The 20,360-nt window shown below is 39.2% G+C and overlaps 1 protein-coding gene across 1 annotated transcript; it reads left to right on the forward strand.

The window, feature by feature from the left end:
- The first annotated feature begins 7,796 nt into the window (after positions 1-7,796).
- LOC126621102 (prunin 1 Pru du 6.0101-like) lies at positions 7,797-11,268 on the forward strand. Its single transcript, XM_050289490.1, has 4 exons — positions 7,797-8,136; positions 8,278-8,705; positions 9,178-9,792; positions 10,627-11,268. Exons 1-4 carry the CDS (start codon positions 7,842-7,844, stop codon positions 11,017-11,019), a joined length of 1,731 nt encoding a protein of 576 aa, XP_050145447.1. The 5' UTR covers positions 7,797-7,841; the 3' UTR covers positions 11,020-11,268.
- The last annotated feature ends 9,092 nt before the right edge of the window (positions 11,269-20,360 follow it).

Raw genomic sequence — 20,360 nt, forward strand, 5'->3', positions numbered from 1 at the left:
TATTTTTTTTTCAAAAATTCGAAAATTTGGAAATTCAGAAATTCGAAAATTTGAAAATTAGAAAAAAAAAATTTTCAAAAAAAAAAAAATTCAAAAAAAAAATTGCGTAGGCCTCATTTTCTTTGGGCCTAACAACTTTCATAACAAATATATATGAAGAAGGAGTTTTGGGCTACCACTTAGAAAGGAAACGCCTCATTCAACTCCATCGACCGGAGACTTGGGGGACTCCTACCATATGCTACTGCACCTTGATACTCAGAAGTCTCACGACCACTCAGTGACTTGGATTTTTCAAGTCTCTAAACGAGAAGTTTTCCTCACTCGAGAAATTAAGGGAGCACTACCTCAACCTACATGCTTCACTCATAAAGCTTCAACATACAAGCTTTAACAAAAGGAAAAATTCAAAGAACTTAGTGAAGAAGGCCTTGGTGTATTTAACACAATACGTTGAAATGAAGCAAAGCTTGTTTATTGATATCTCCGATAAGTTACAAATATGTACATATACATGAATCAAAATAAACAAACAAGAGGGAGCCTTCACAAAGGTTGCTCATGAGAAGTCTCAGCAGTCGGCAGAGCCCCAGAAAGAGGAGGCACCAGAGGGTGATTATTTGGAGCCTCAATAATAGGCAGAACCCCAGAAGGAGAAGGCACCGAAGGTTGATCATTTGGAGCTTCATTACGCGGTACAGCCCAAGAAGACGAAGGCAATAAATGTCTTTAGAACAAACCTACAAACCTGTGATGATCAAGTAAAATCTGACCATCAGATTCCTACAGCTGGTTGAGCTTCCTCTTCATGTTTGTAACATAGTTATGTGCGAGCCTATGCAACTGTTTATTCTCATGCTTGAGCCCTCTGATCTCCTGTTTGAGACTTATCACTTCAGCCGCCAATGATTCAACTTGGCGGGTTCGAGCAAATAGGTGTTTGACCATATTAGACACAGAACCTGCACACTGAACACTGAGAGCCAGAGAATCCTTAACAGCCAACTCATTAGACCGTTTGGAAAGTAGTCTGTTATCTTTGGGAGTGAGAAAGTTCCTGGCCACCACCGCATCGGTCATATCATTCTTCATCACAGAGTCCCCAACGGTAAGTTGACCAGTAGGGGATAAGAAGGATGGGCACCATATGTTGTCTTAAGAAGGCATGGCTGCCTCTTCACCAAAGTTCAAGTCAAAAAGACGGTTGGATGGGCCAGACATTCTCAGAAATGATGAAGGAGAAATGAGGTGCAATAAATCTCTGAAGTAAAAGGAAAATTCCTACAAGCAATAACTCTCTGAATGTACTTCTTGCACACAATTGGTGCCCTTATAAACGAAAGGGCAACATGGCCATTGATTCAAAAATCGAATAGGCACCACTCTCCGGATTTCGAAGTGGCACCACTTTCCATACGCAACATCAGCTCCTCGGGTACCACAGATAACTTTGCCAAAGATCTCTAACAAAGTTTAGACACATAAATTTTGAAGGTCCAGCTACCCTACTATTACCCACAAGGGTAAAGGAACAACACCACTGCTTGATAACTAGAAAGTCCCAATGTATGTCAACCTCCATCCTCCACAGCCAGGCAGACCTGCAAATATAAAAAAATGCTCAACTTTTCTTCACATCCGAGAGGGCACTCTCAGCAGAATCTCTCGAAATACTCAGATTCTTTTCCTCCCGATAATACCTCTGCAAACAAGCCACACCAAAGAAAGAGTATCTCATATCATTAGGGTTAAAAGTAAAAGTATCCCATATCATGCTTTTCCCCTATCTTTTCCTTTGGCCTTGTTCTTACCTGCAAGACAAGGAGAAAGAGAGCAATCAGTCAGCACTTGGAATCAAGCTTCCAGTTAGGAACTGATTGCCTGGAACCCCTTGCCTGATTACTTACCTGGCATTGCTCTTGAGTACTCATCTTCAACATCTTATGCTTCTAGAGAAGATACCACATCTGTTTGAGGAACATATAGGGCAAGTGAGAAGGATACAAGGAAGCAAGTGGAGACAAGCATAACAGAACACGTGCTGATACATCCACTACTTTGTCAACAGCAAAAGTATCCCATATCATCAGGGTCAAACGTACTCTAGATTTGATGGACTTGTTTTGACCCTCAATTCTTGAGTCGGCCTTATACTCTGGAGGAAACCAGAAAACTATCCAGCCCAGTTCAAGAATAAGCCTGTAGAAAGTTACATCTTCAAAAGCAAAAGTATCTCATATCATCTCTTCTCCATTTGCTTCTCCTTATCCTTATTGCTGTTTACGACACAAGGAGAATGAGAACAATCAACCGGAAGCCGAAGTCGAACCTTTGATCTAGGTTGCTTGCTTGGAAGTCTGATTGCTTACCTTGTCTGTTACCTCATTCGGCAAATCTCCTAGCTCGGTGACTTGGGGGACTTCTACTATAGGGTTTGTATCGCACTTGACCAAGCCCGAAACTACAAGTAAGTTTCAAGTGAAATTGATAGATTGCCTTGTGCATCTTCATCGGTTAAAGATACTACCCATGGATGGAGGAAAAGTACTTCCAGAGAAGATGCCACATCTACATATGAGACAGATAAGGCAAGTGAAAATGATACCACACTTCGGTACTTAGAAGTTTCATGATTACTGAATGGCTTGGATCTTGCAAGTTCCCAACCGAGGAGCTTCCCTCACTCGGGAACTTAGGGGAGCACTGTTTGTACCATACTTGACCAATCCCAAAACTACTGAGCATTGGTTAACGTTATACCGTCAAGGACCCAGAAGAGTTTCCCTCCAACCAGGAGGCCAATCACAGCGCGACACGTGTCGGCATCAGAAGCCAATCATAGCACGACACGTGTCAACATCAGAAGCCAATCACAACATGACACGTGTCAATGTCAGAATGAAACTAGAAACTCTCTTCTATAAATATAGATCATTCTCTCACAATATTTCCTAATGTCATTTGTACTAAATCATTCACTAGTACTGACTAAAGGAGAGCTTGAACCTATGTACTTATGTAAACCCTTCACAATTAATGAGAACTCCTCTACTCTGTGGATGTAGCCAATCTGGGTGAACCACGTACATCTTGTGTTTGCTTCTCTGTCTCTATCCATTTACATACTTATCCATAATAGTGACCATAGCAATTTAGCGAAAGTCACAAACTTAACACTTTATGTTTTATCAAAGTCCTCACTGATTTTATGCATCAACAACATCCAAATATTGGTCACGACTTCTATCTTGCAACTTGATCCACTCCTTGTCCATTGTGTCTGTTTTCAGAGAATTTAGTCATCATAATAATTTGATATGCTTCATCACCACTTTATGCCTCCAGTAATAATCATATCCCGTTTCAAAGTGCACTTTTTGTGTTGCAATTTGCAATTCATACCACTATTTCTTATATTAAAAAATTCGGCAGCCTCTCCCTAGGTTTCCAAGTGCATGACGTAAATATTGCAAACAAATATCTAGTATGCACTTGAAGAACATTAGGATGATACAATTGAATTTTTCATGACGAAACTTAGCCATGTTCACCGCAAACCCTAAACACATACTAGTGCACTCCTAAACTGTCCGAACTGGACAATTCAAGAATCAGTTAAATCGCGGAGCCGCATAGTACGTCTACACACGCATCGAACTGAATCTCAATTAGGTCTAAGTTTTTTTTTTTGAATTTATTATAAGAATTTAATCAACATAATTAATTTCGTATAAACGGTTATGAAATTTTAACAAATTTTACACCACGATTTCTAGACTAAAGCTGCACAAATTAAATTTGGGTAACACACAAACTCAAAGTTTCACATATCACACAATTTCAACATACATGTATATCACAATTAAACAAATTCAAACTTACTAATTTATAATTAAGAGAGAATTACATACCTTTCTTTTAATTTACTTCTAATCCAATCACAAACCTACAAGAATCAAAATTAACCAATCACATTCAAATAAAAAATTATTCAACAAATAAAAATAAACTAACCTTAAATTAATTGCGAGAGGGAGAGATGAAGGAGAAGGTGTGAGTGAGAGAGAGAAAGGGGCATGGGGTTTGCAGAAGCAGTGGTGGCAGCTGGGGTAGGAAGACAAGAAAAAATGAGGAGAAAGAAGAAGACACATACCTATTTGAGAATAAGGGTTTGCCCGACAAACCATCTCGTCAGGCAAGTACTAGGACAACGTCAAGCAAGGGCTTTGTTGGTGGATTTTAAACACGTTATCGTGGACCTTTGACCAACGACGTGAAAGCGTGGGCCGATGAAGTGGCCCATCAGATAAAGGACATGTAGCCGATGAGCACAAGTTTCGTCACACAAACCTTAAGGTATTACGCACCAGTTTTTTTCTCTTGGTGCCAAAAACTTGCTAGACGAATATAACCTTGCCGACAACTATGTTCCGTCTCGTACAAGTTTTGAATAAACCCTAAATGTTGTTTAGCTTTGCTCTATCAACTCAAAAATTTGTCGGGTAAAAGATCTTTATCCAACAAAATGTTGTTGGTCGGGCCATAGATTTTATAGAGCAACCCCAATTTTCTGGTAATTTTTTCTGCAGCAGGTCTGCCCAAATTTGATACCTAAATCTTGAAATCAAATGATTAATAACTAATCGGAGACTTTAACTTATGAGTCAAGTTCTAAATGATGGTTTTTTTTTTTTGGTAAATAAAATATATTCATGAGAAAAATAAAATACAAGCAGTAAAGAGTAGTTGAAAATACAAACACGTAACAAAGAGTTGCATCTAAAAGAAAAATAGACAGCATCTGCATCAAAGCAGCAAAAAAAAGACACTAACTATTCATAGTTATATTCCATTCCCATAAAGTAGAGTCATTAGTAGCTTAATGGGTGATTTTCAAAGAACTCAATCAAAGTCTAATGGTGGACTTAAATGAGTGGAAATGGGTTGACTTGAGTTCTTGAATCTACGGTTGTTCTACTCCCTCCAAACATAATACACTGTAACATCAAGACTTAACTTCAAAACCATCAAAGATAGAGATATTCCCTTGCAACAGCTGGTAGCCCACATGACAAAAAGAGGCCAAGGGAGCCTTAGCCAAGGGACACCACACTTGAATAGCACCGAAGGCCAAATACCATCGGTAAAAGGACACTCAAAGAAGAGGTGGCAATGAGACTCCGTAGCACTAGAGCAGAGTACACAAGTGACAGGAACTGACGAAGCAAAAGTTAAAATTCTATCCATAGTAGAAAGCTTGCATTTAATAGCCAACCAAAGAATGAAGCTCATCTTGGGAATATTTTGATTATACCAAACAAGCTTAGAGCAACCAACTGTAGGCTTGGATTTCCGAAACTTATCCCAAGCAGAAGCAACAGAGTAGATGCCAAATGATGAAGGAGTCCATCTAAATGATGGTTTCCCAAACAATTAACTATGTCAATAAATGTGGTCAAAATTAAGAAATTTGAGTAAAAATAAGATTTTCTTGTCAAATTTTAAGAAAGACATGACTTCTTACAAAAATCCAAATTGCATATCACAGAGTAACCAAAAGAATAATACTAAGGAAACCAAATTTTAAACTAAATTTGCAGATCAAATGATGTGTTACTAATACCAATAGGAAATATACACGTTATTCTACACTTCAGTAATCCAATCATCAACATCCACATCATTAGTTTACAAAGTTTGGTTTGGAAATTTAGTATTCCTAGCATTACTTTTATCCCCAATCAAAGTTAACAAAATTCACCATTCATACTACATATTCAAACGGGGTCCAACCTTAATGAGAGAGTTTTTTTTTTGGAAAAATTAGTATCCGGTCTCTAGTTTCTAATAGTTATTGACTAAGACCTTATCAGTTTTTAGATTTTGATCAAAGTCTCCATCATTAATATATTAATGAATTACATGTAAGTTACATAATTTTTATAATAAAAATTAGTAATTGATTTAGAGTTTTAATACTCACACCCTTATTAAACTCCTAATTTACTTTCAATTCAAACATTTTTAAAATATAAAAAATAAATTATAATAAGTTTTGTACCCATTAAATTAAATTTTCAATTTTTTAATCTTATATGTATCTATTCTTAAATATACCAATTTGTTATATGAAAAATGTACCATTTTTTTAATATAAAATGTAACCTGTTTTTAATATAAAATTCATTCAATCTTTTCTCTAATCTATTTTTTAAACTTATATGGGTACATTCTATTTCGTTGATTTGAGAATATATCCATGTCAAGTTTAATAGAAGAAATTTAGTAATGTTACTAAGCCTAATATCTTTTTTTTAATTGTTTTTGAAGAACGTACCCATGTTTTGGTACAATAATTTTTGGTTAGTTTTGATGAACGTACCCATATATATATATATATATATATATATATGTGCACTGTTACATCTCGGCCCGGGCTCCCACCACATCCTGGGCTCGACTTCACCGTAGCACGATATTGTCTGCTTTGGGCCCCGACCAAGCCCTCACGGTTTTGTTTATGGGAACTCACACGAGAACTTCCCAATGGGTCACCCATCATGGGATTGCTCTCGCACGAACTCGCTTAACTTCAGAATTCTTATGGAACTCGAAGCCAGTTAGCTCTCAAAAGGCCTCGTGTTAGGTAGAGATGTTTATACACATATAAGGCTTACAGGATCCACTCTCCTGGGCGTTGTGGGATGTAAGACCCACTGGGAAGTTCTCATATGAGTTCCCAGAAACAAAACCGTGAGGGCGTGGTCGGGGCCCAAAGCGGACAATATCGTGCTACGGTAGAGTCGAGCCCGGAAGGTGGTGGGGCCCGAGGCAGGATGTGACACACACACACTCACAATATATTGGAGAGTAATTCATCTTTAATATTTTTAATCCCATAAATTATGGGTTTTATTTAAAATCTCATTATATAAATAACTACAAATTTCATTTTTAATTTAAATTATGGGTTTTATTTAAAATCTCATTATATAAATAACTACAAATTTCATTTTTAATTTAAATTATGGGTTTTATTTAAAATCTCATTATATAAATAACTACAAATTTCATTTTTAATTTAATCCCTATATAGAAAGACATTATTACATTAATGTCACGGACTTCGATAAAAAAAACTAAAAGCCACAAAGATTTTAGTCAAAGAACATTAATAGTTAAAGACCGCATTCAAAGTGTTCTTATTTTTTTCTTTAGGTAATTTTATTAGATCCGAATATATCCGTTCATTTTAATAATCTTCCCCTATATCGGACCAGATTCAAGCCAATAAATTTCATTTCTGATAAAGACAATAAAGCACAACCACCTTCTGCCACATATGGATGAACTTCACATGTTACCCTAGCTAGCACATACACCACCAGATATGAACAAATGCAAGAAAAACAAAACAAAACACGCATCCAAGGGTTCCCACTCCCTAACATGAAAAGATATATCTGATAAAAAAAATTTGAAAAAACCCAAAACAGTACTACTAGCTAGAAACATATCAAGAACGTGAGATCAGGGGGACACGCGAACCATGCATGCAAACACAGCTCCGAGCTCTTCATTTTTTGTAATCTTCTCTGAAGCAAAGAGCCACCTGCCCTGCAACAAAAAATGAGGTGTAGGCAATTCAAAGCAACATAGCCATGCAAAGAGAAAAATGTCGAATGATGCCTTACACACATATGCATACGTGTCCCTCCTTCTCCTCCTCCTCCTCCCCCTATAAATACCAACGCCTTCTACTCGCCACTTCCACCATCTCAAACTCAAAGCAACATATCAACTTAGTAGCTTTCACTGATCACTCCTTTTGCATTTTTACCATGACGAAGTCTTTGGTTTTTTCTCTTTGCTTGCTTCTTGTTTTCAATGGCTGCTTAGCAGCACGACAGCAGTTCCAGCAGCAGGGCAAACAGAATGAGTGTCAACTCAACCAGCTCCAAGCTCGGGAACCCAGCAACAGCATTAGGGCGGAAGCCGGGCAGATCGAGACATGGAACCACAACGAGGATGACTTCCAGTGCGCTGGTGTCGCCGCTGAGAGAATCACCATCGAGCGCAACGGCCTTCACTTGCCTGCCTACTCCAACGCCCCTCAACTCATCTACGTCGTCCAAGGCAATGTCTAATTATATTAATCAACATGTTAATTAATTACTAAACTCTGTAATTACCTGAAATATTTACTTCGTCCAATATGTAAATATACCGTTGTATTAAAGAAATATTAAAACATTTAATGTGTGATTGTTCATGCAGGTAGTGGTGTTCTAGGAGTCGCGTTCCCTGGGTGCCCTGAGACATTCGAAGAGAATATGGACCAATCTCAGCAGCAATTCCAGGGAGGCGGCCAAGAGCAGCGCGAACAACAGAAACAACAAGAAGAGCAGCAGAGACGTCAGCAAGAGCAACAGGGACAACAAGGACAGCGAGGCCAGCAGGAACAGGAGCAATGGCGCCACCAACAAGGCCAACAAGGCCAACAAGGGCGGCAACAACAAGGCCAGCAAGGTCAGCAAGAGCAGCAAGACCGCCACCAGAAGGTCCGCCGCATCAGGGCTGGTGATGTCATCGTCATCCCCGCCGGGGTCGCCTTCTGGACCTACAATGACGGCGACCAGGAGCTTGTTAAAGTCAGCCTCCTCGATGTCAGCAACGACCACAACCAGCTAGACCAAAACCCTAGGGTACTATTAACGTGCTTAATTACCTATGAATTGATTATTTTTTTAGGAACTGTTTTTAGCACTTCAAAAATCTCATTTGGCACTCTTTACAAATGTTTTTTTGTTTTTTTGTTTGTTTTTGTTTGTTTTTAATATAAAAAGTTTGGAGTGACAAATGAGATTTTTGGGGTGTCAATAACAATTTTAATTTTTTTTTGTCAAACGATATATTTGTTAGATTAGGAAGTCAACCGGTTTGAACTCAGGTTATGATGTAAAGGCAACACTCCAGGGCCACTAGCTAATGAATTAATTATTATTTAACAAACCAAAACCCTTGGTTATTATTTACGTCCTAACTTAATTAAATAAACATAAAAATGAAGGTTGTGTCTCGCATACAATTCATTCGTGTCTAATTGCTGTTATGAAGTGCAAATGCATGATCGACCTTAATTAGTTAACTAACTTGTTTTTATTTCAAAAATTGTAGAAATTCTATCTCGCTGGTAACCCAGAGAATGAGTTTGAGCAACAAGGCCAGAGCCAACGCCAACCACGCCAATTCGGGCAGGGCGGCCAGAGAGAGCAGCAACAATTTGGGCAGCATGGACAACAAGGACGACAACAACAACAACAACAAGGACGCCAACAACAACAGGGCCGCGGCCAGCAGCAACAAGGAAGCAGCAACAATGTCTTCTCGGGTATGAATACTCAACTCCTCGCCCAGGCACTCAACATCGACGAAGAGACCGCCAGGAGCCTCCAGGGATCAGAGAACGACAACAGGAACCAGATCATCCAAGTCAGAGGCCAGCTCGAATTCCTCCAGCCACCTAGAGGCCGACAGCAGCGCGAGCACGAGGAGAGGGAGCAGCGCCAGGTGGAGCAGGAGAGGAGGCAACAAGGCGGACAGCAGGGTTTGGTGGCGGCCAACGGCCTCGAGGAGACTTTCTGCTCCATGAGGTTGATTGAGCACCTTGGCAACCCTCAGCGCGCCGATGTCTACTCTCCTCAGGCAGGCCGTATCAGCACCCTCAACAGCCTCAACCTCCCCATCCTCAGTGCTGTCCAACTCAGTGCCGAGAGAGGCTTCTTCTACAGCGTAAGTAAAATAATTTACATGCATAAATACCTTTTTATGAAGTATTAATATCTTTTTTTGAACAAAAAGTATTTTTTTATTAATTTAAAGGAATATTGATATTTGGACAATTTTCCTTTAAAATAAAGTGGAAGAGTAATGCTAGTGAGACTCAATTTGGAGGTTAAATTTTGAAAACTAAAGGACATAGAAGTTGATGATTGATTTTTTACTTAGGCATTGATAGACGTGTTCATTTATATTGATGACTCATCATTTAGTTTGTAAATTTAGTTTTCAAATTGAGTCTCCCTAGCATTACTCAAAAATTCATTGTCATTTCTATTATCCCTAAAGAGGTAGATGATTACATTATTACTTCAATGTTGATTAATGTGCTTATTTCTATTTGTGACACATCATTTAGTTTGCATATTTAGTTTACAAATTTAGTCTACTTAATATATATTACCCTTACCCAAAATATAAAGGGAGTTTTAACGAAAAACCCACGATACTGTTCACTTTAACAAAAAATCACATTTTTACACTAAAAAGTCAAACCTGATACTATTCACTTTATCCTTTATTTTGTCATTATCATTAAAACTCAAAGTTTTCAAGTTCTTTTCATTAGTTTTCCTAAATATTAAATGATCAATCAGAGACAATACAAATAATTTTATTCCAATTTCAGAAATTAATATTAAGGCTTCCAGAACTCATTTTTCTTTAAAGAAATGATGCAAAACATTGTGATCACCTTGCAACACAAGCAATCTTGTTCTAATTCAGTAATTAATTAATTATATATAGACGTGACAATGATTTATGGGGATGATTTTTGTCATGCAGAACGGTATCTACACCCCACACTGGAACATAAACGCCCACTCAGCGGTCTACGTGATCAGAGGAAGCGCTAGGGTTCAGATCGTGAACGAGAACGGCAACCCGATCTTGGATGACCAAGTGCAGGAGGGACAAATGTTCATCATTCCCCAGAACCACGGAGTGATCTCGCAAGCCGGCAACGAGGGATTCGAGTACATCGCCTTCAAGACCAACGACAACGCCATGATCAGCCCTCTTGCCGGCCGGACTTCCTTACTCCGCGCACTGCCGCTGGAGGTGCTCACCAACGCCTACCAGATTGAGCGCCAGCAGGCCCAGCAGATCAAGTACAACAGGCCAGAGAGCATTGCCTTGAGCTCCAGCCAATCTTTCCAGAGGAGGGCAGTTGCGTAAATGTATGTTGGATGAATGGGAAGAATGTAGTGAGTGCGGCACGTAGTTTTTTTTTTTTTTTGGAGCTATGAAGTGAAGAGGGTGAAAATAAATAAATAAATAAATAAATAAATAAATAAAAGCCCTTATAGGGCTTTAAACTACTAATGTAAGAGGAAAGAGTGTGTACCTACTAAGTAAATAAGTACTACGTGTAACCTTATGCATGTAATAATAATCCCATCTAATGAAATTTTCCTTTTCCCTAAACATGGCTTTGGCTCGATTGTTGCAAATTAACAACCTTCAATTCATAGTGTATGAACTGAGAATATCCATAATTCTCTTGACCAATAACTCTAATTAAGAAACAATAATAATTTTCTCCACGCAAATGACGTGTTCTTTAGGATGGGCATACGCTTTTTTCAAAAAATGTACCGTTTGTCAAAGTATTTCTTGGATATATCCCTGAAAGTGAAAATGTCCACTGATTGTACTGAGCTCTCCGACCTCGGATGACCACTGATTGTCTATTCCTCTTTGGTGGCCGCATACATAGTCATATGTAGGCTATCTATGGCTACAGAGCAAGAGAGTTACAGTTGTTAGAATTGTGGGCAAGAAAACTATTGCCTTATCCCTTTTTTTCTACTATAGTGATTATCACTGTTCTGTGTAAGTGGTTCTCAATTGAGTCCTTTTCTGTTGCCGTTGATCCTAGCTACGGCTGGGATCGGTGGGTTTTTTTTTGTTTGTTTCTTCCTCTCTTTCTCTTCTTCCATCCGCTATTTTCTTTCTTGGGTTTCTTGGTTGATCTGCCTTTCTCTCTTCCCTTTGTTGTCTCTCATCCATCTTCATCCAATTTCCGAGCTTCTGTCACCTTTGACTGCGATTTGTTGTGGTATTTTGAGTGGGTGTGTATCGATCTGGTGCTTCCATTGGGTCGGGTGTTCCTTGCACCGTCACCTTCTCTTTGTTGTCTGCCTTTGTTGGCAGTGTTGCTCGTGGACTCCCACGAGCTTCTTTCAATTGGCTGTAGGTTCTTGGTGGTTTGTAGCTGTGCTCAGAGTGAAGCTTGGATTTGGCTGCGGGTATCGATGAGGTGCAGTTTAATTTGGGGCAAGATTTTGGATGGATCGACATGCACAGCTGCTGTTTTGATGGTTGTAGCGGTGGTGGTGGCGGACGATGCAGCGGAAGTGGATGTTTCTGGGTTTTCTTTTGTTTTCGTCTCAACTTTTGGTTGGGCTGCTGTTCTTTGTTTGTGTGTTTTGTTTTTGGGCCTTTGTGTTGTATATTTTGGCTCTTTGTGTTGTAATATTTGTGGTTGAATATATGTTGCCTTTGTTTCCAAAAAATAAAAAATAAAAAATTAGACTTCATTAGTAGATGTATTATAATTCAAGAGTTAAAGTTTTCTTGGTTAGGAACAGTTAGCTCTCGTGGTTGAGGGTGAAATCTCTTTTGTAGTAATGAACTTGATCATATCGCAACTCGTAAGAGAGACACATGGCATTTGTTTATCGGCCATGATGTGACCTTTATTCCGTACACCAAATTCACTAGCCGTTTGAATGAAAGAGATTTTTTAGTGTGAACAGTACACAGAATGATATACTACGTGTCACTATATAAATAATGGGATATATGTGTTACAAAGTTAATTTCCACCACTTATATTTCGATCACAATAAAAAAATTTCTCATTGAATGGAGAGACGTAAAAGACGATGCAATTTAGAGTCAATGATCTGTGATCACTAATTGTGTCAATCGTTAAACGTGTGACCAGCCCTAGATTTATGGTATGATTCCTCCATCAGTTGAAACTTACCTGATCCGCGGGTCCATGTTATGTTTAGTAAGTTTCTCGGTCATGCTTGGCCTTAGTGTGTCTGATCCGCGGGTCCAGTAGATTTCCTTCCTTGGTCCATAATCCGAAACTCACCACTTCACCTGCATCAGTTGAAGTAGGCCAGATCGCACATATCTTTTCTGTGGGAATTTGAGGGACGGATCGTTAATGAGGTTCTCCCAGGCTACGTGTGTATATCTCATTGCATGGTGAAAATGAATTTCCAAATTAATCATCAATCCGTGTGTTGCTAACTTTTTTTCTTTTTAAAAGAGAAACAACATATTTTATTCCATGAAGGGGAAAATATAATATTCTAATACAAATGAAGATGATGACCCCAAACATGTTAGAAACCAATGCATCTGGTGCAGATGAGTATTTGCAAACAAGATTTGAAACTACAACATAATAATCTCAGATGTAACAAAAAATTATGAGAGTCAGAAGAATTCATAGAAACCAATGCATCTAGTGTTGCAAAATCATGTTGTCAATATGACCACGGAAAAGGGTTAGCATTCTCTTTGGATTCAATGTGATTCTACTTTGGCAGTGCACTATCTTTCCAATAAATTTGACCGTTGGCGTTTATTGGTTGATTGGTCTAACTATTGCACTATTCTCCCTTCCATGCGCATTCGAGTTTCTCACATCTATCATGAAGGTAATTAGGTGGCTGATTGTTTATCGAATTTTGGTGCAGATAATGTTGGGATTCATGGTAGGAATCTTCTCCTCTGTGCGCAGTTGCAACTTTTGTTCTTGATCATTCGCGGCTTCCAAACTTCCGCTTCTCTTAAGAATTATTTTAATGGCTTTCTCATGATCTAGATTTGAGTTTCATAATTTCATTGTTGGTTTGAGCCTGGATCATTCTTTATTGCTCAATCATTTTCATTTTTGTTGTTTCTAATGGATTATTAACACTGTGCTAAGATTAGGTTTCTTGTTTCCCAAACTTCTTGTACCTTTAGTTTTTATATTATCAATAAATTCACAATGTTTTTCCACGATAGCAATATATGCTGGAATGAATTTGATATTGTTGTTTTAATTTTTTTTTTTATTTTTAAAATTGTTGCAAGATTATGTGAGAGATGAAAGTTCTCAAACCACTTGTGGGATAGGAAAACACCATACTTTTATATGGTATTTAGTGAACAGGACTTCGCGGCTTCAAATCACCTTATGATCCCAAAGGACAATTTTAGAGTAGGTCCAGCAAAATCAACCAGTTTACCTCCGGTACTCTAGGTACTGTTTGATACGCAGACGGAACAGGACGGAACAGATGATATAAATATTGAAAAAGATAAGGAGAAATTTTGTCATAAAATGTTATAAATTTGTGTTCCACGGATGTGGAATGAGTCGTTCCAGGGGGAAGAGGTGGAACGAAAAATTAGCCAAATTTCGTCCCATGGGACAACCCGTTCCACAGTTTTTAGGCGCACCAAACGTAGGATGGAACGGCTCGTCCCGTTCCGTCCCGTCCCGTCCCACGTACCAAACGGTACCCTAGTGAACCACCAAATTGACCACAAAACAACCAAACTCGCCTATAGCGAGACTATCAACTCACCTGAAGCGAGATGACCAAACTCGTCATGAGAGACAATACTTATACTGAGTTTCTGGAGTTATTAGTTATTACAAAACAAGACTTGAAAAAAAAAAGGCAAAAACTAACAGGCAACATTACTCAACAAGATCCTCCCACTGATGATTTGTATCTATGCAGACTAGATCATCGTTGTCGTCCAAACCAGATCCAAACTTGATCCTTCAATGCACCAATCGAGCCGAGAAATCTAGTACATGACTCGATTTGGATAGAAACTACTCATGACTCGAAAGCCTCAAACGCTTGTAGAAATTAGAGAGTGGAACAACCATTGATCCGTCCAAAAGACAGAATCAAGACAAACTAACACCAAAGATAAGAGCTCACCGAGACGAAAGAGATGGTGAGGGTTCGACAATGAAAGACCGCCGGACGAAGGAGATGCGGTCCCCGCCACAAACGCGACAAAATTATCTTAATTAATTGTTGGACCACTGCAAGTGGGCTTTTACAACAGTGGTAAAAATGTGTTGTACCCTTGTATAACAGCGTGAGTTTGAATCCCGTCGGAGGCTATCTAACTTACTAACGCACATCTAACTTACTAAATCTATCGTTCGACTCAAAAAAAAAAAAAAAAAATTGTTGGACCACTTAGTATTCGTTTATTACCATGTTGGGATCTTTTTGGTATTTAATGTCTAAAAATGTTTTATGGTAGGATAAGGATCCTAATTTTAAGTTTCGAGATTGTATTCCTTTGTTTAAAAAATGAAGTCTTTATATATATACATTTTAAATAATCAGGAAGGAAAATATATGTTATGCAAAATGCAGTCCTTTTATTATGTAGTAGTCGTAGTATCAGGTGGTGCTCCTCTGTTTTTAGTCAATCAAAGAAGAATCAGTGACACACCCCGACCTGAATCGAGGCGTGCTGACCGTCATATGAGAATGACGTAGCCATGTGCGCAGTGCAGAAGTGATAGTGAAAATGTGGGTAAATAAAAACCAAACTAACTAGTTTACACTAGATACATACATAAGTGCGAGTAGAGATGTTTATAGTATAGCCAGAGCATAGGTAACCTGGATGCAGTCCAGCCAGCTAAATATTAATTATACAAGACATGAAAGAAATTCGTACATTATTTGAAGTTTGTCAGAACTGCCATAAGTCCTCGTAAGCCACCAACACGAACGTCTAACTAGAACCTGGAGGGGTAAAAACAAAGCTTTTTGAAACCATTTCTCTTTCCAAAAATAATAACCCCTTGCTGTAAAACCCGTATAATTTCCCAGAAAATAATAATACATACGTATGCAGAAATCATGCTCGAGAGCAATGAAACCAAGTATATGCCATGTCAAGTATCTCAGTAATAAATATGTATGATGAAGGATCATCTGAGGAGTCACACATAGAATTAAAGTCAAAAGGGGCATCATCTAATGAGTATTCTATTGCCAAGAAACGTCCTAGGAGGGTGGTTACAAAACCCATCAGATTCCAAGATTAAGAAGGCTAATAATGTTAAACTGCTCTATCTATTGGGTTTCTCTATTTATTTCATGTACTAGTTTATGTTCTTTTTTATTGTATAAATAACTTGTACTTGGGATGTGGGAAGGCAAGTTTGATTTGAATGAAATTACTACTATTGAGTTATCTGTCAAGCTTCTCTTTATTCCACGCTTGCATTTTGCTCTACCTTTCCAATTCTCTACAGCCCTAAGAGGACTGTATCAATTGGCATCAGAGCCAAGAGTCATTGGGATCTCGTTTCCGCGCAGTCACTTGTAACTCGATGGTTCGAGGTGGACGTGGAGGTGGACGTGGTCATCACCAACGTGATCCTCGCGATATCGAGAATGAGGAATTGAGGAGACAATTGCAGCAGTTGACGGAACGTTTGGAACGTCTCGAAACCCATAACCATCACAATGATGGTCAAGCCTCTGATGAAGATGGCAACCCCTTCCACTTACGCGTTCCGGATGAAGAGTCAAGTGAAGAGGGCAGAAACAGACATGGTGATCATCTAAATGACAGGTTCAACGACATCAATATGAAGGTGGACATTCCAGAATTCGAAGGGAAGATCAGACCAGAAGAGTTTATCGACTGGCTGAATACTGTTGAGAGGGTCTTTGACTACAAAGAAGTTCCAGACCATCGTAAAGTGAAGATTGTTGCCATTAAGTTAACCAAGTATGCATCCACTTGGTGGGAACAATTAACGGTTCGAAGAGAACGAATAGGGAAGTTGAAAATCACATCTTGGGATAAGATGAAGAGAGTATTAAGAAAAAAATTCCTACCTGATAATTATCTTCAAGAGTGGTATTCGAAGATGTATAATTTTCGGCAAGGAAGCATGTCAGTAGATGAGTACGTTGAGGAATTTGACTTGCTCATGGTTCGTTGTGGTGTAGATGAGCTGGAAGAGCAGACGATTGCACGCTACCTTGGTGGGTTACGCAGGGAGATTCATGATGTGGTTGTGTTGTATCCCCATTGGTCGTATGATGATGTCTACAAATTAGCAATCAAGGTAGAGAAGCAACTTAAGCAGAAATGTAGTCGACCGGCAACGGGATTCAACAATCGTTACCCAAGTCAAAGGGAGCAGATTTTCGACTCCATTCGAAAGGGAAATTTCAATCCAAAAGCTTCTGATAAAGAAAGCAACAGCAAGACTAATACGGGTCCAAGTTCGAATCTACAATTCACACCAAAGCCTCATGTCTTAAAATGCATCAAGTGTTCCGATTTAGGGCATGTACAAGCCGATTGCCCAAATAAAAAGTTCATCAATCTTGCAGAAGAAGTTTTATTTGATGAAGACTCATTCAAGGAAGAAACAGCCCCGATATACGATGTTTACAAAGACGAAGAAGAAGTCACATGGAGCGATCATGGGGAAGCTCTTGTTGTTCGGCGAAACATGAATGTTGTTCGGGTTAATAACGAAGATTGGTTGCGCCATAGTATTTTCCACACCCGATGTACTTCTGGGGGAAAGGTATGCAATGTAATAATAGATGGGGGAAGCTGTGAGAATGTTGTATCGCAAGAAATGGTGGACAAGCTTAATCTAGAGACCGAGAAGCGACCAACTTCCTACAAGCTTTCTTGGTTCAAGAAGGGAAATGAGGTAACTGTCGATAAACGTTGTTTGGTGTCATTTTCAATTGGCAAGACATATCAAGATGAAGCTTGGTGTGATGTGGTGCCCATGGATGCTTGTCATTTATTATTAGGAAGGCCTTGGCAATTTGATCGAAAGGTTTTTCATGATGGGTATAAAAATACCTACACCTTTGTTAAAGATGGAGTGAAGGTGATTTTGGGGCCATCAAAATATGACCATGTGGAAAAAATAGGCAGAAAGAATGGCGCTAGTTATCTCACCATGGCAGAATTTATGGAGGCAATCAAAGGTGAGACTCACGTGTATGCGTTAGTGATCAAAGAGCAAAATTTGGGGGGCAACATTCCTCTTTCTGTTAAACCTTTAATGCAAGAATTTTCTGATGCCATTCCGGAAGAATTACCATTTGGCTTACCACCAATGAGGGACATACAACATCAAATTGACCTCATTCCCAGTGCAAATCTGCCAAATAAGGCTGCCTATCGAATGAGTCCTAGTGAGCATCAAGAGCTACAGAGGCAAGTACTAGAATTGATGGAGAAAGGGTTGATTCGAGAAAGCATGAGCCCATGCGCCGTTCCAGCTCTTTTGGCTCCTAAGAAAGATCAAACGTGGCGAATGTGTACGGACAACAGGGCTATAAACAGAATCACCATCAAATATTGTTTTCCGATTCCCCATCCGGATGACATAATGGATTCACTAAGTGGTTCTCAAGTGTTTTCAAAAATTGACTTAAGGAGCGGATATCACCAAATCAGAATCAAACCGGGCGACGAATGGAAGACGGCTTTTAAAACAAGGGATGGGTTATATGAATGGCTCGTTATGCCTTTTGGTTTATCAAACGCACCAAGTACATTCATGCGGTTGATGAATCAAATATTCAGGCCATTTATTGGTAAATTTGTGGTTGTTTATTTTGATGACATTTTGGTGTATAGTAAGAATGAAGAACAGCACGTTGGACACCTTAGGCAAGTTTTGCAAGTCCTACGAACAGAAAAGTTATATGCCAATCTCAAGAAGTGTGACTTCCTGACTAATAGTGTGCTTTTCTTGGGGTATGTCGTATCCAACGAAGGCATAAAAATGGATCCTAGCAAGGTGGATGCCATTCTCAACTGGGCCGTTCCTACAAATATTCATGAGGTACAGAGTTTCCATGGTTTAGCCTCTTTTTATAGGAGATTCATTCGTAATTTTAGCGCGATTATCACTCCAATCACTGATTGCTTGAAGAAAGGAGAATTTAAGTGGACTAAAGATACATATAAGAGTTTTCAACTAATAAAAGAGAAGATGACTACTACTCCTGTATTGGCACTTCCAGATTTTGAGAAAATATTTTCTCTAGATTGTGATGCCTCACACAAGGGAATTGGGGGTGTTTCAAGCCAAGATGGAAGGCCTGTTGCTTTCTTCAGTGAAAAACTTAATGATGCAAAGCGACGCTACTCAACTTATGATGTAGAATTCTACGCAATTGTTCAGGCTTTGCGATACTGGAGGCACTACTTAATTCAAAGAGAGTTCATTCTTTTCTCTGACCATGAAGCTTTGAAGTATATTAATGGCGAGCACCGGCTAAATCCCCAACATGCTAAATGGGTGGCTTATCTACAAGAGTTCACTTTTGTCATTCGTCACAAATCCGGCAGTCAAAATAAAGTCGCTGATGCATTCAGTAGGAGGACTTTTTTGTTAACATCTATGCAAGCCACGGTGACTGCATTTAAAGCACTCAAGGAGCAGTATGCGGATGATCCTGATTTTGGAAAAATTTGGGCTGATTGTCAAGCTGGGAATAATTCCAAGTTCATGTTACATGAAGGCTATTTATTTTTTTGCAGCCGACTATGCATACCAAGGACTTCTCTACGCCATATTATAATCTCTGAATTGCATGATGGAGGTCTTGGAGGTCATTTTGGACGAGATAAGACTTTGGGGCTAGTAAATGAAAAATTTTATTGGCCAAAGATGCACAGGGACATTACAAGACATGTGGAGCGGTGTAGAGTTTGTCATGTGGCCAAGAGTAAGTCCCAAAATGTTGGTTTGTATGAGCCATTACCAGTTCCTAATGCACCTTGGGAGGATGTTTCTATGGATTTTGTCTTGGGGTTACCGAGGACCAGACAAGGTGTTGTTTCCATATTCGTAGTGGTGGACAGATTTTCCAAGATGGCTCACTTCATCGCGTGCAACAAGACTTTTGATGCAACTCATGTGGCTGGACTATACTTCAAAGAGGTCGTCAAACTCCATGGCATACCTAAGACTATTACGTCTGATCGCGATCCCAAATTTGTTAGTCACTTTTGGAGAACATTATGGCGCAAATTGGGCACTTGCCTCCAATTTAGCAGCTCTTATCACCCTCAAACCGACGGTCAAACTGAAGTGGTAAACCGCTTGCTTGGAAACCTCTTGAGAAGTTTAGTTGGAAAGGAAAAACATAATTGGGACCTCACTTTGTCGCAAGCTGAATTTGCCTACAATAACTCTAAGAATAGATCAACGGGAAAGTGTCCCTTTGAGATAGTTTATGGGCTAACTCCAAATGGACCCCTTGATCTTATTCCTTTGCCAATCACTAGTAAATTTAGTGGAGATGCTTCTGACATGGCATCTCACATCAAGGAGTTACATTCTCAAGTGCGAAAAAAGCTTGACGAAAGTAACAAGAAGTACAAGCTTGCAGCCGACAAGCATCGGAGATCTTCCGAGTTTCAAGAAGGAGATTTGGTATGGGTTAATCTCAGTAAAGAAAGGT

Source organism: Malus sylvestris, chromosome 5 (genome assembly GCF_916048215.2).
Source record: "Malus sylvestris chromosome 5, drMalSylv7.2, whole genome shotgun sequence".
Lineage (NCBI taxonomy): Eukaryota > Viridiplantae > Streptophyta > Magnoliopsida > Rosales > Rosaceae > Malus > Malus sylvestris.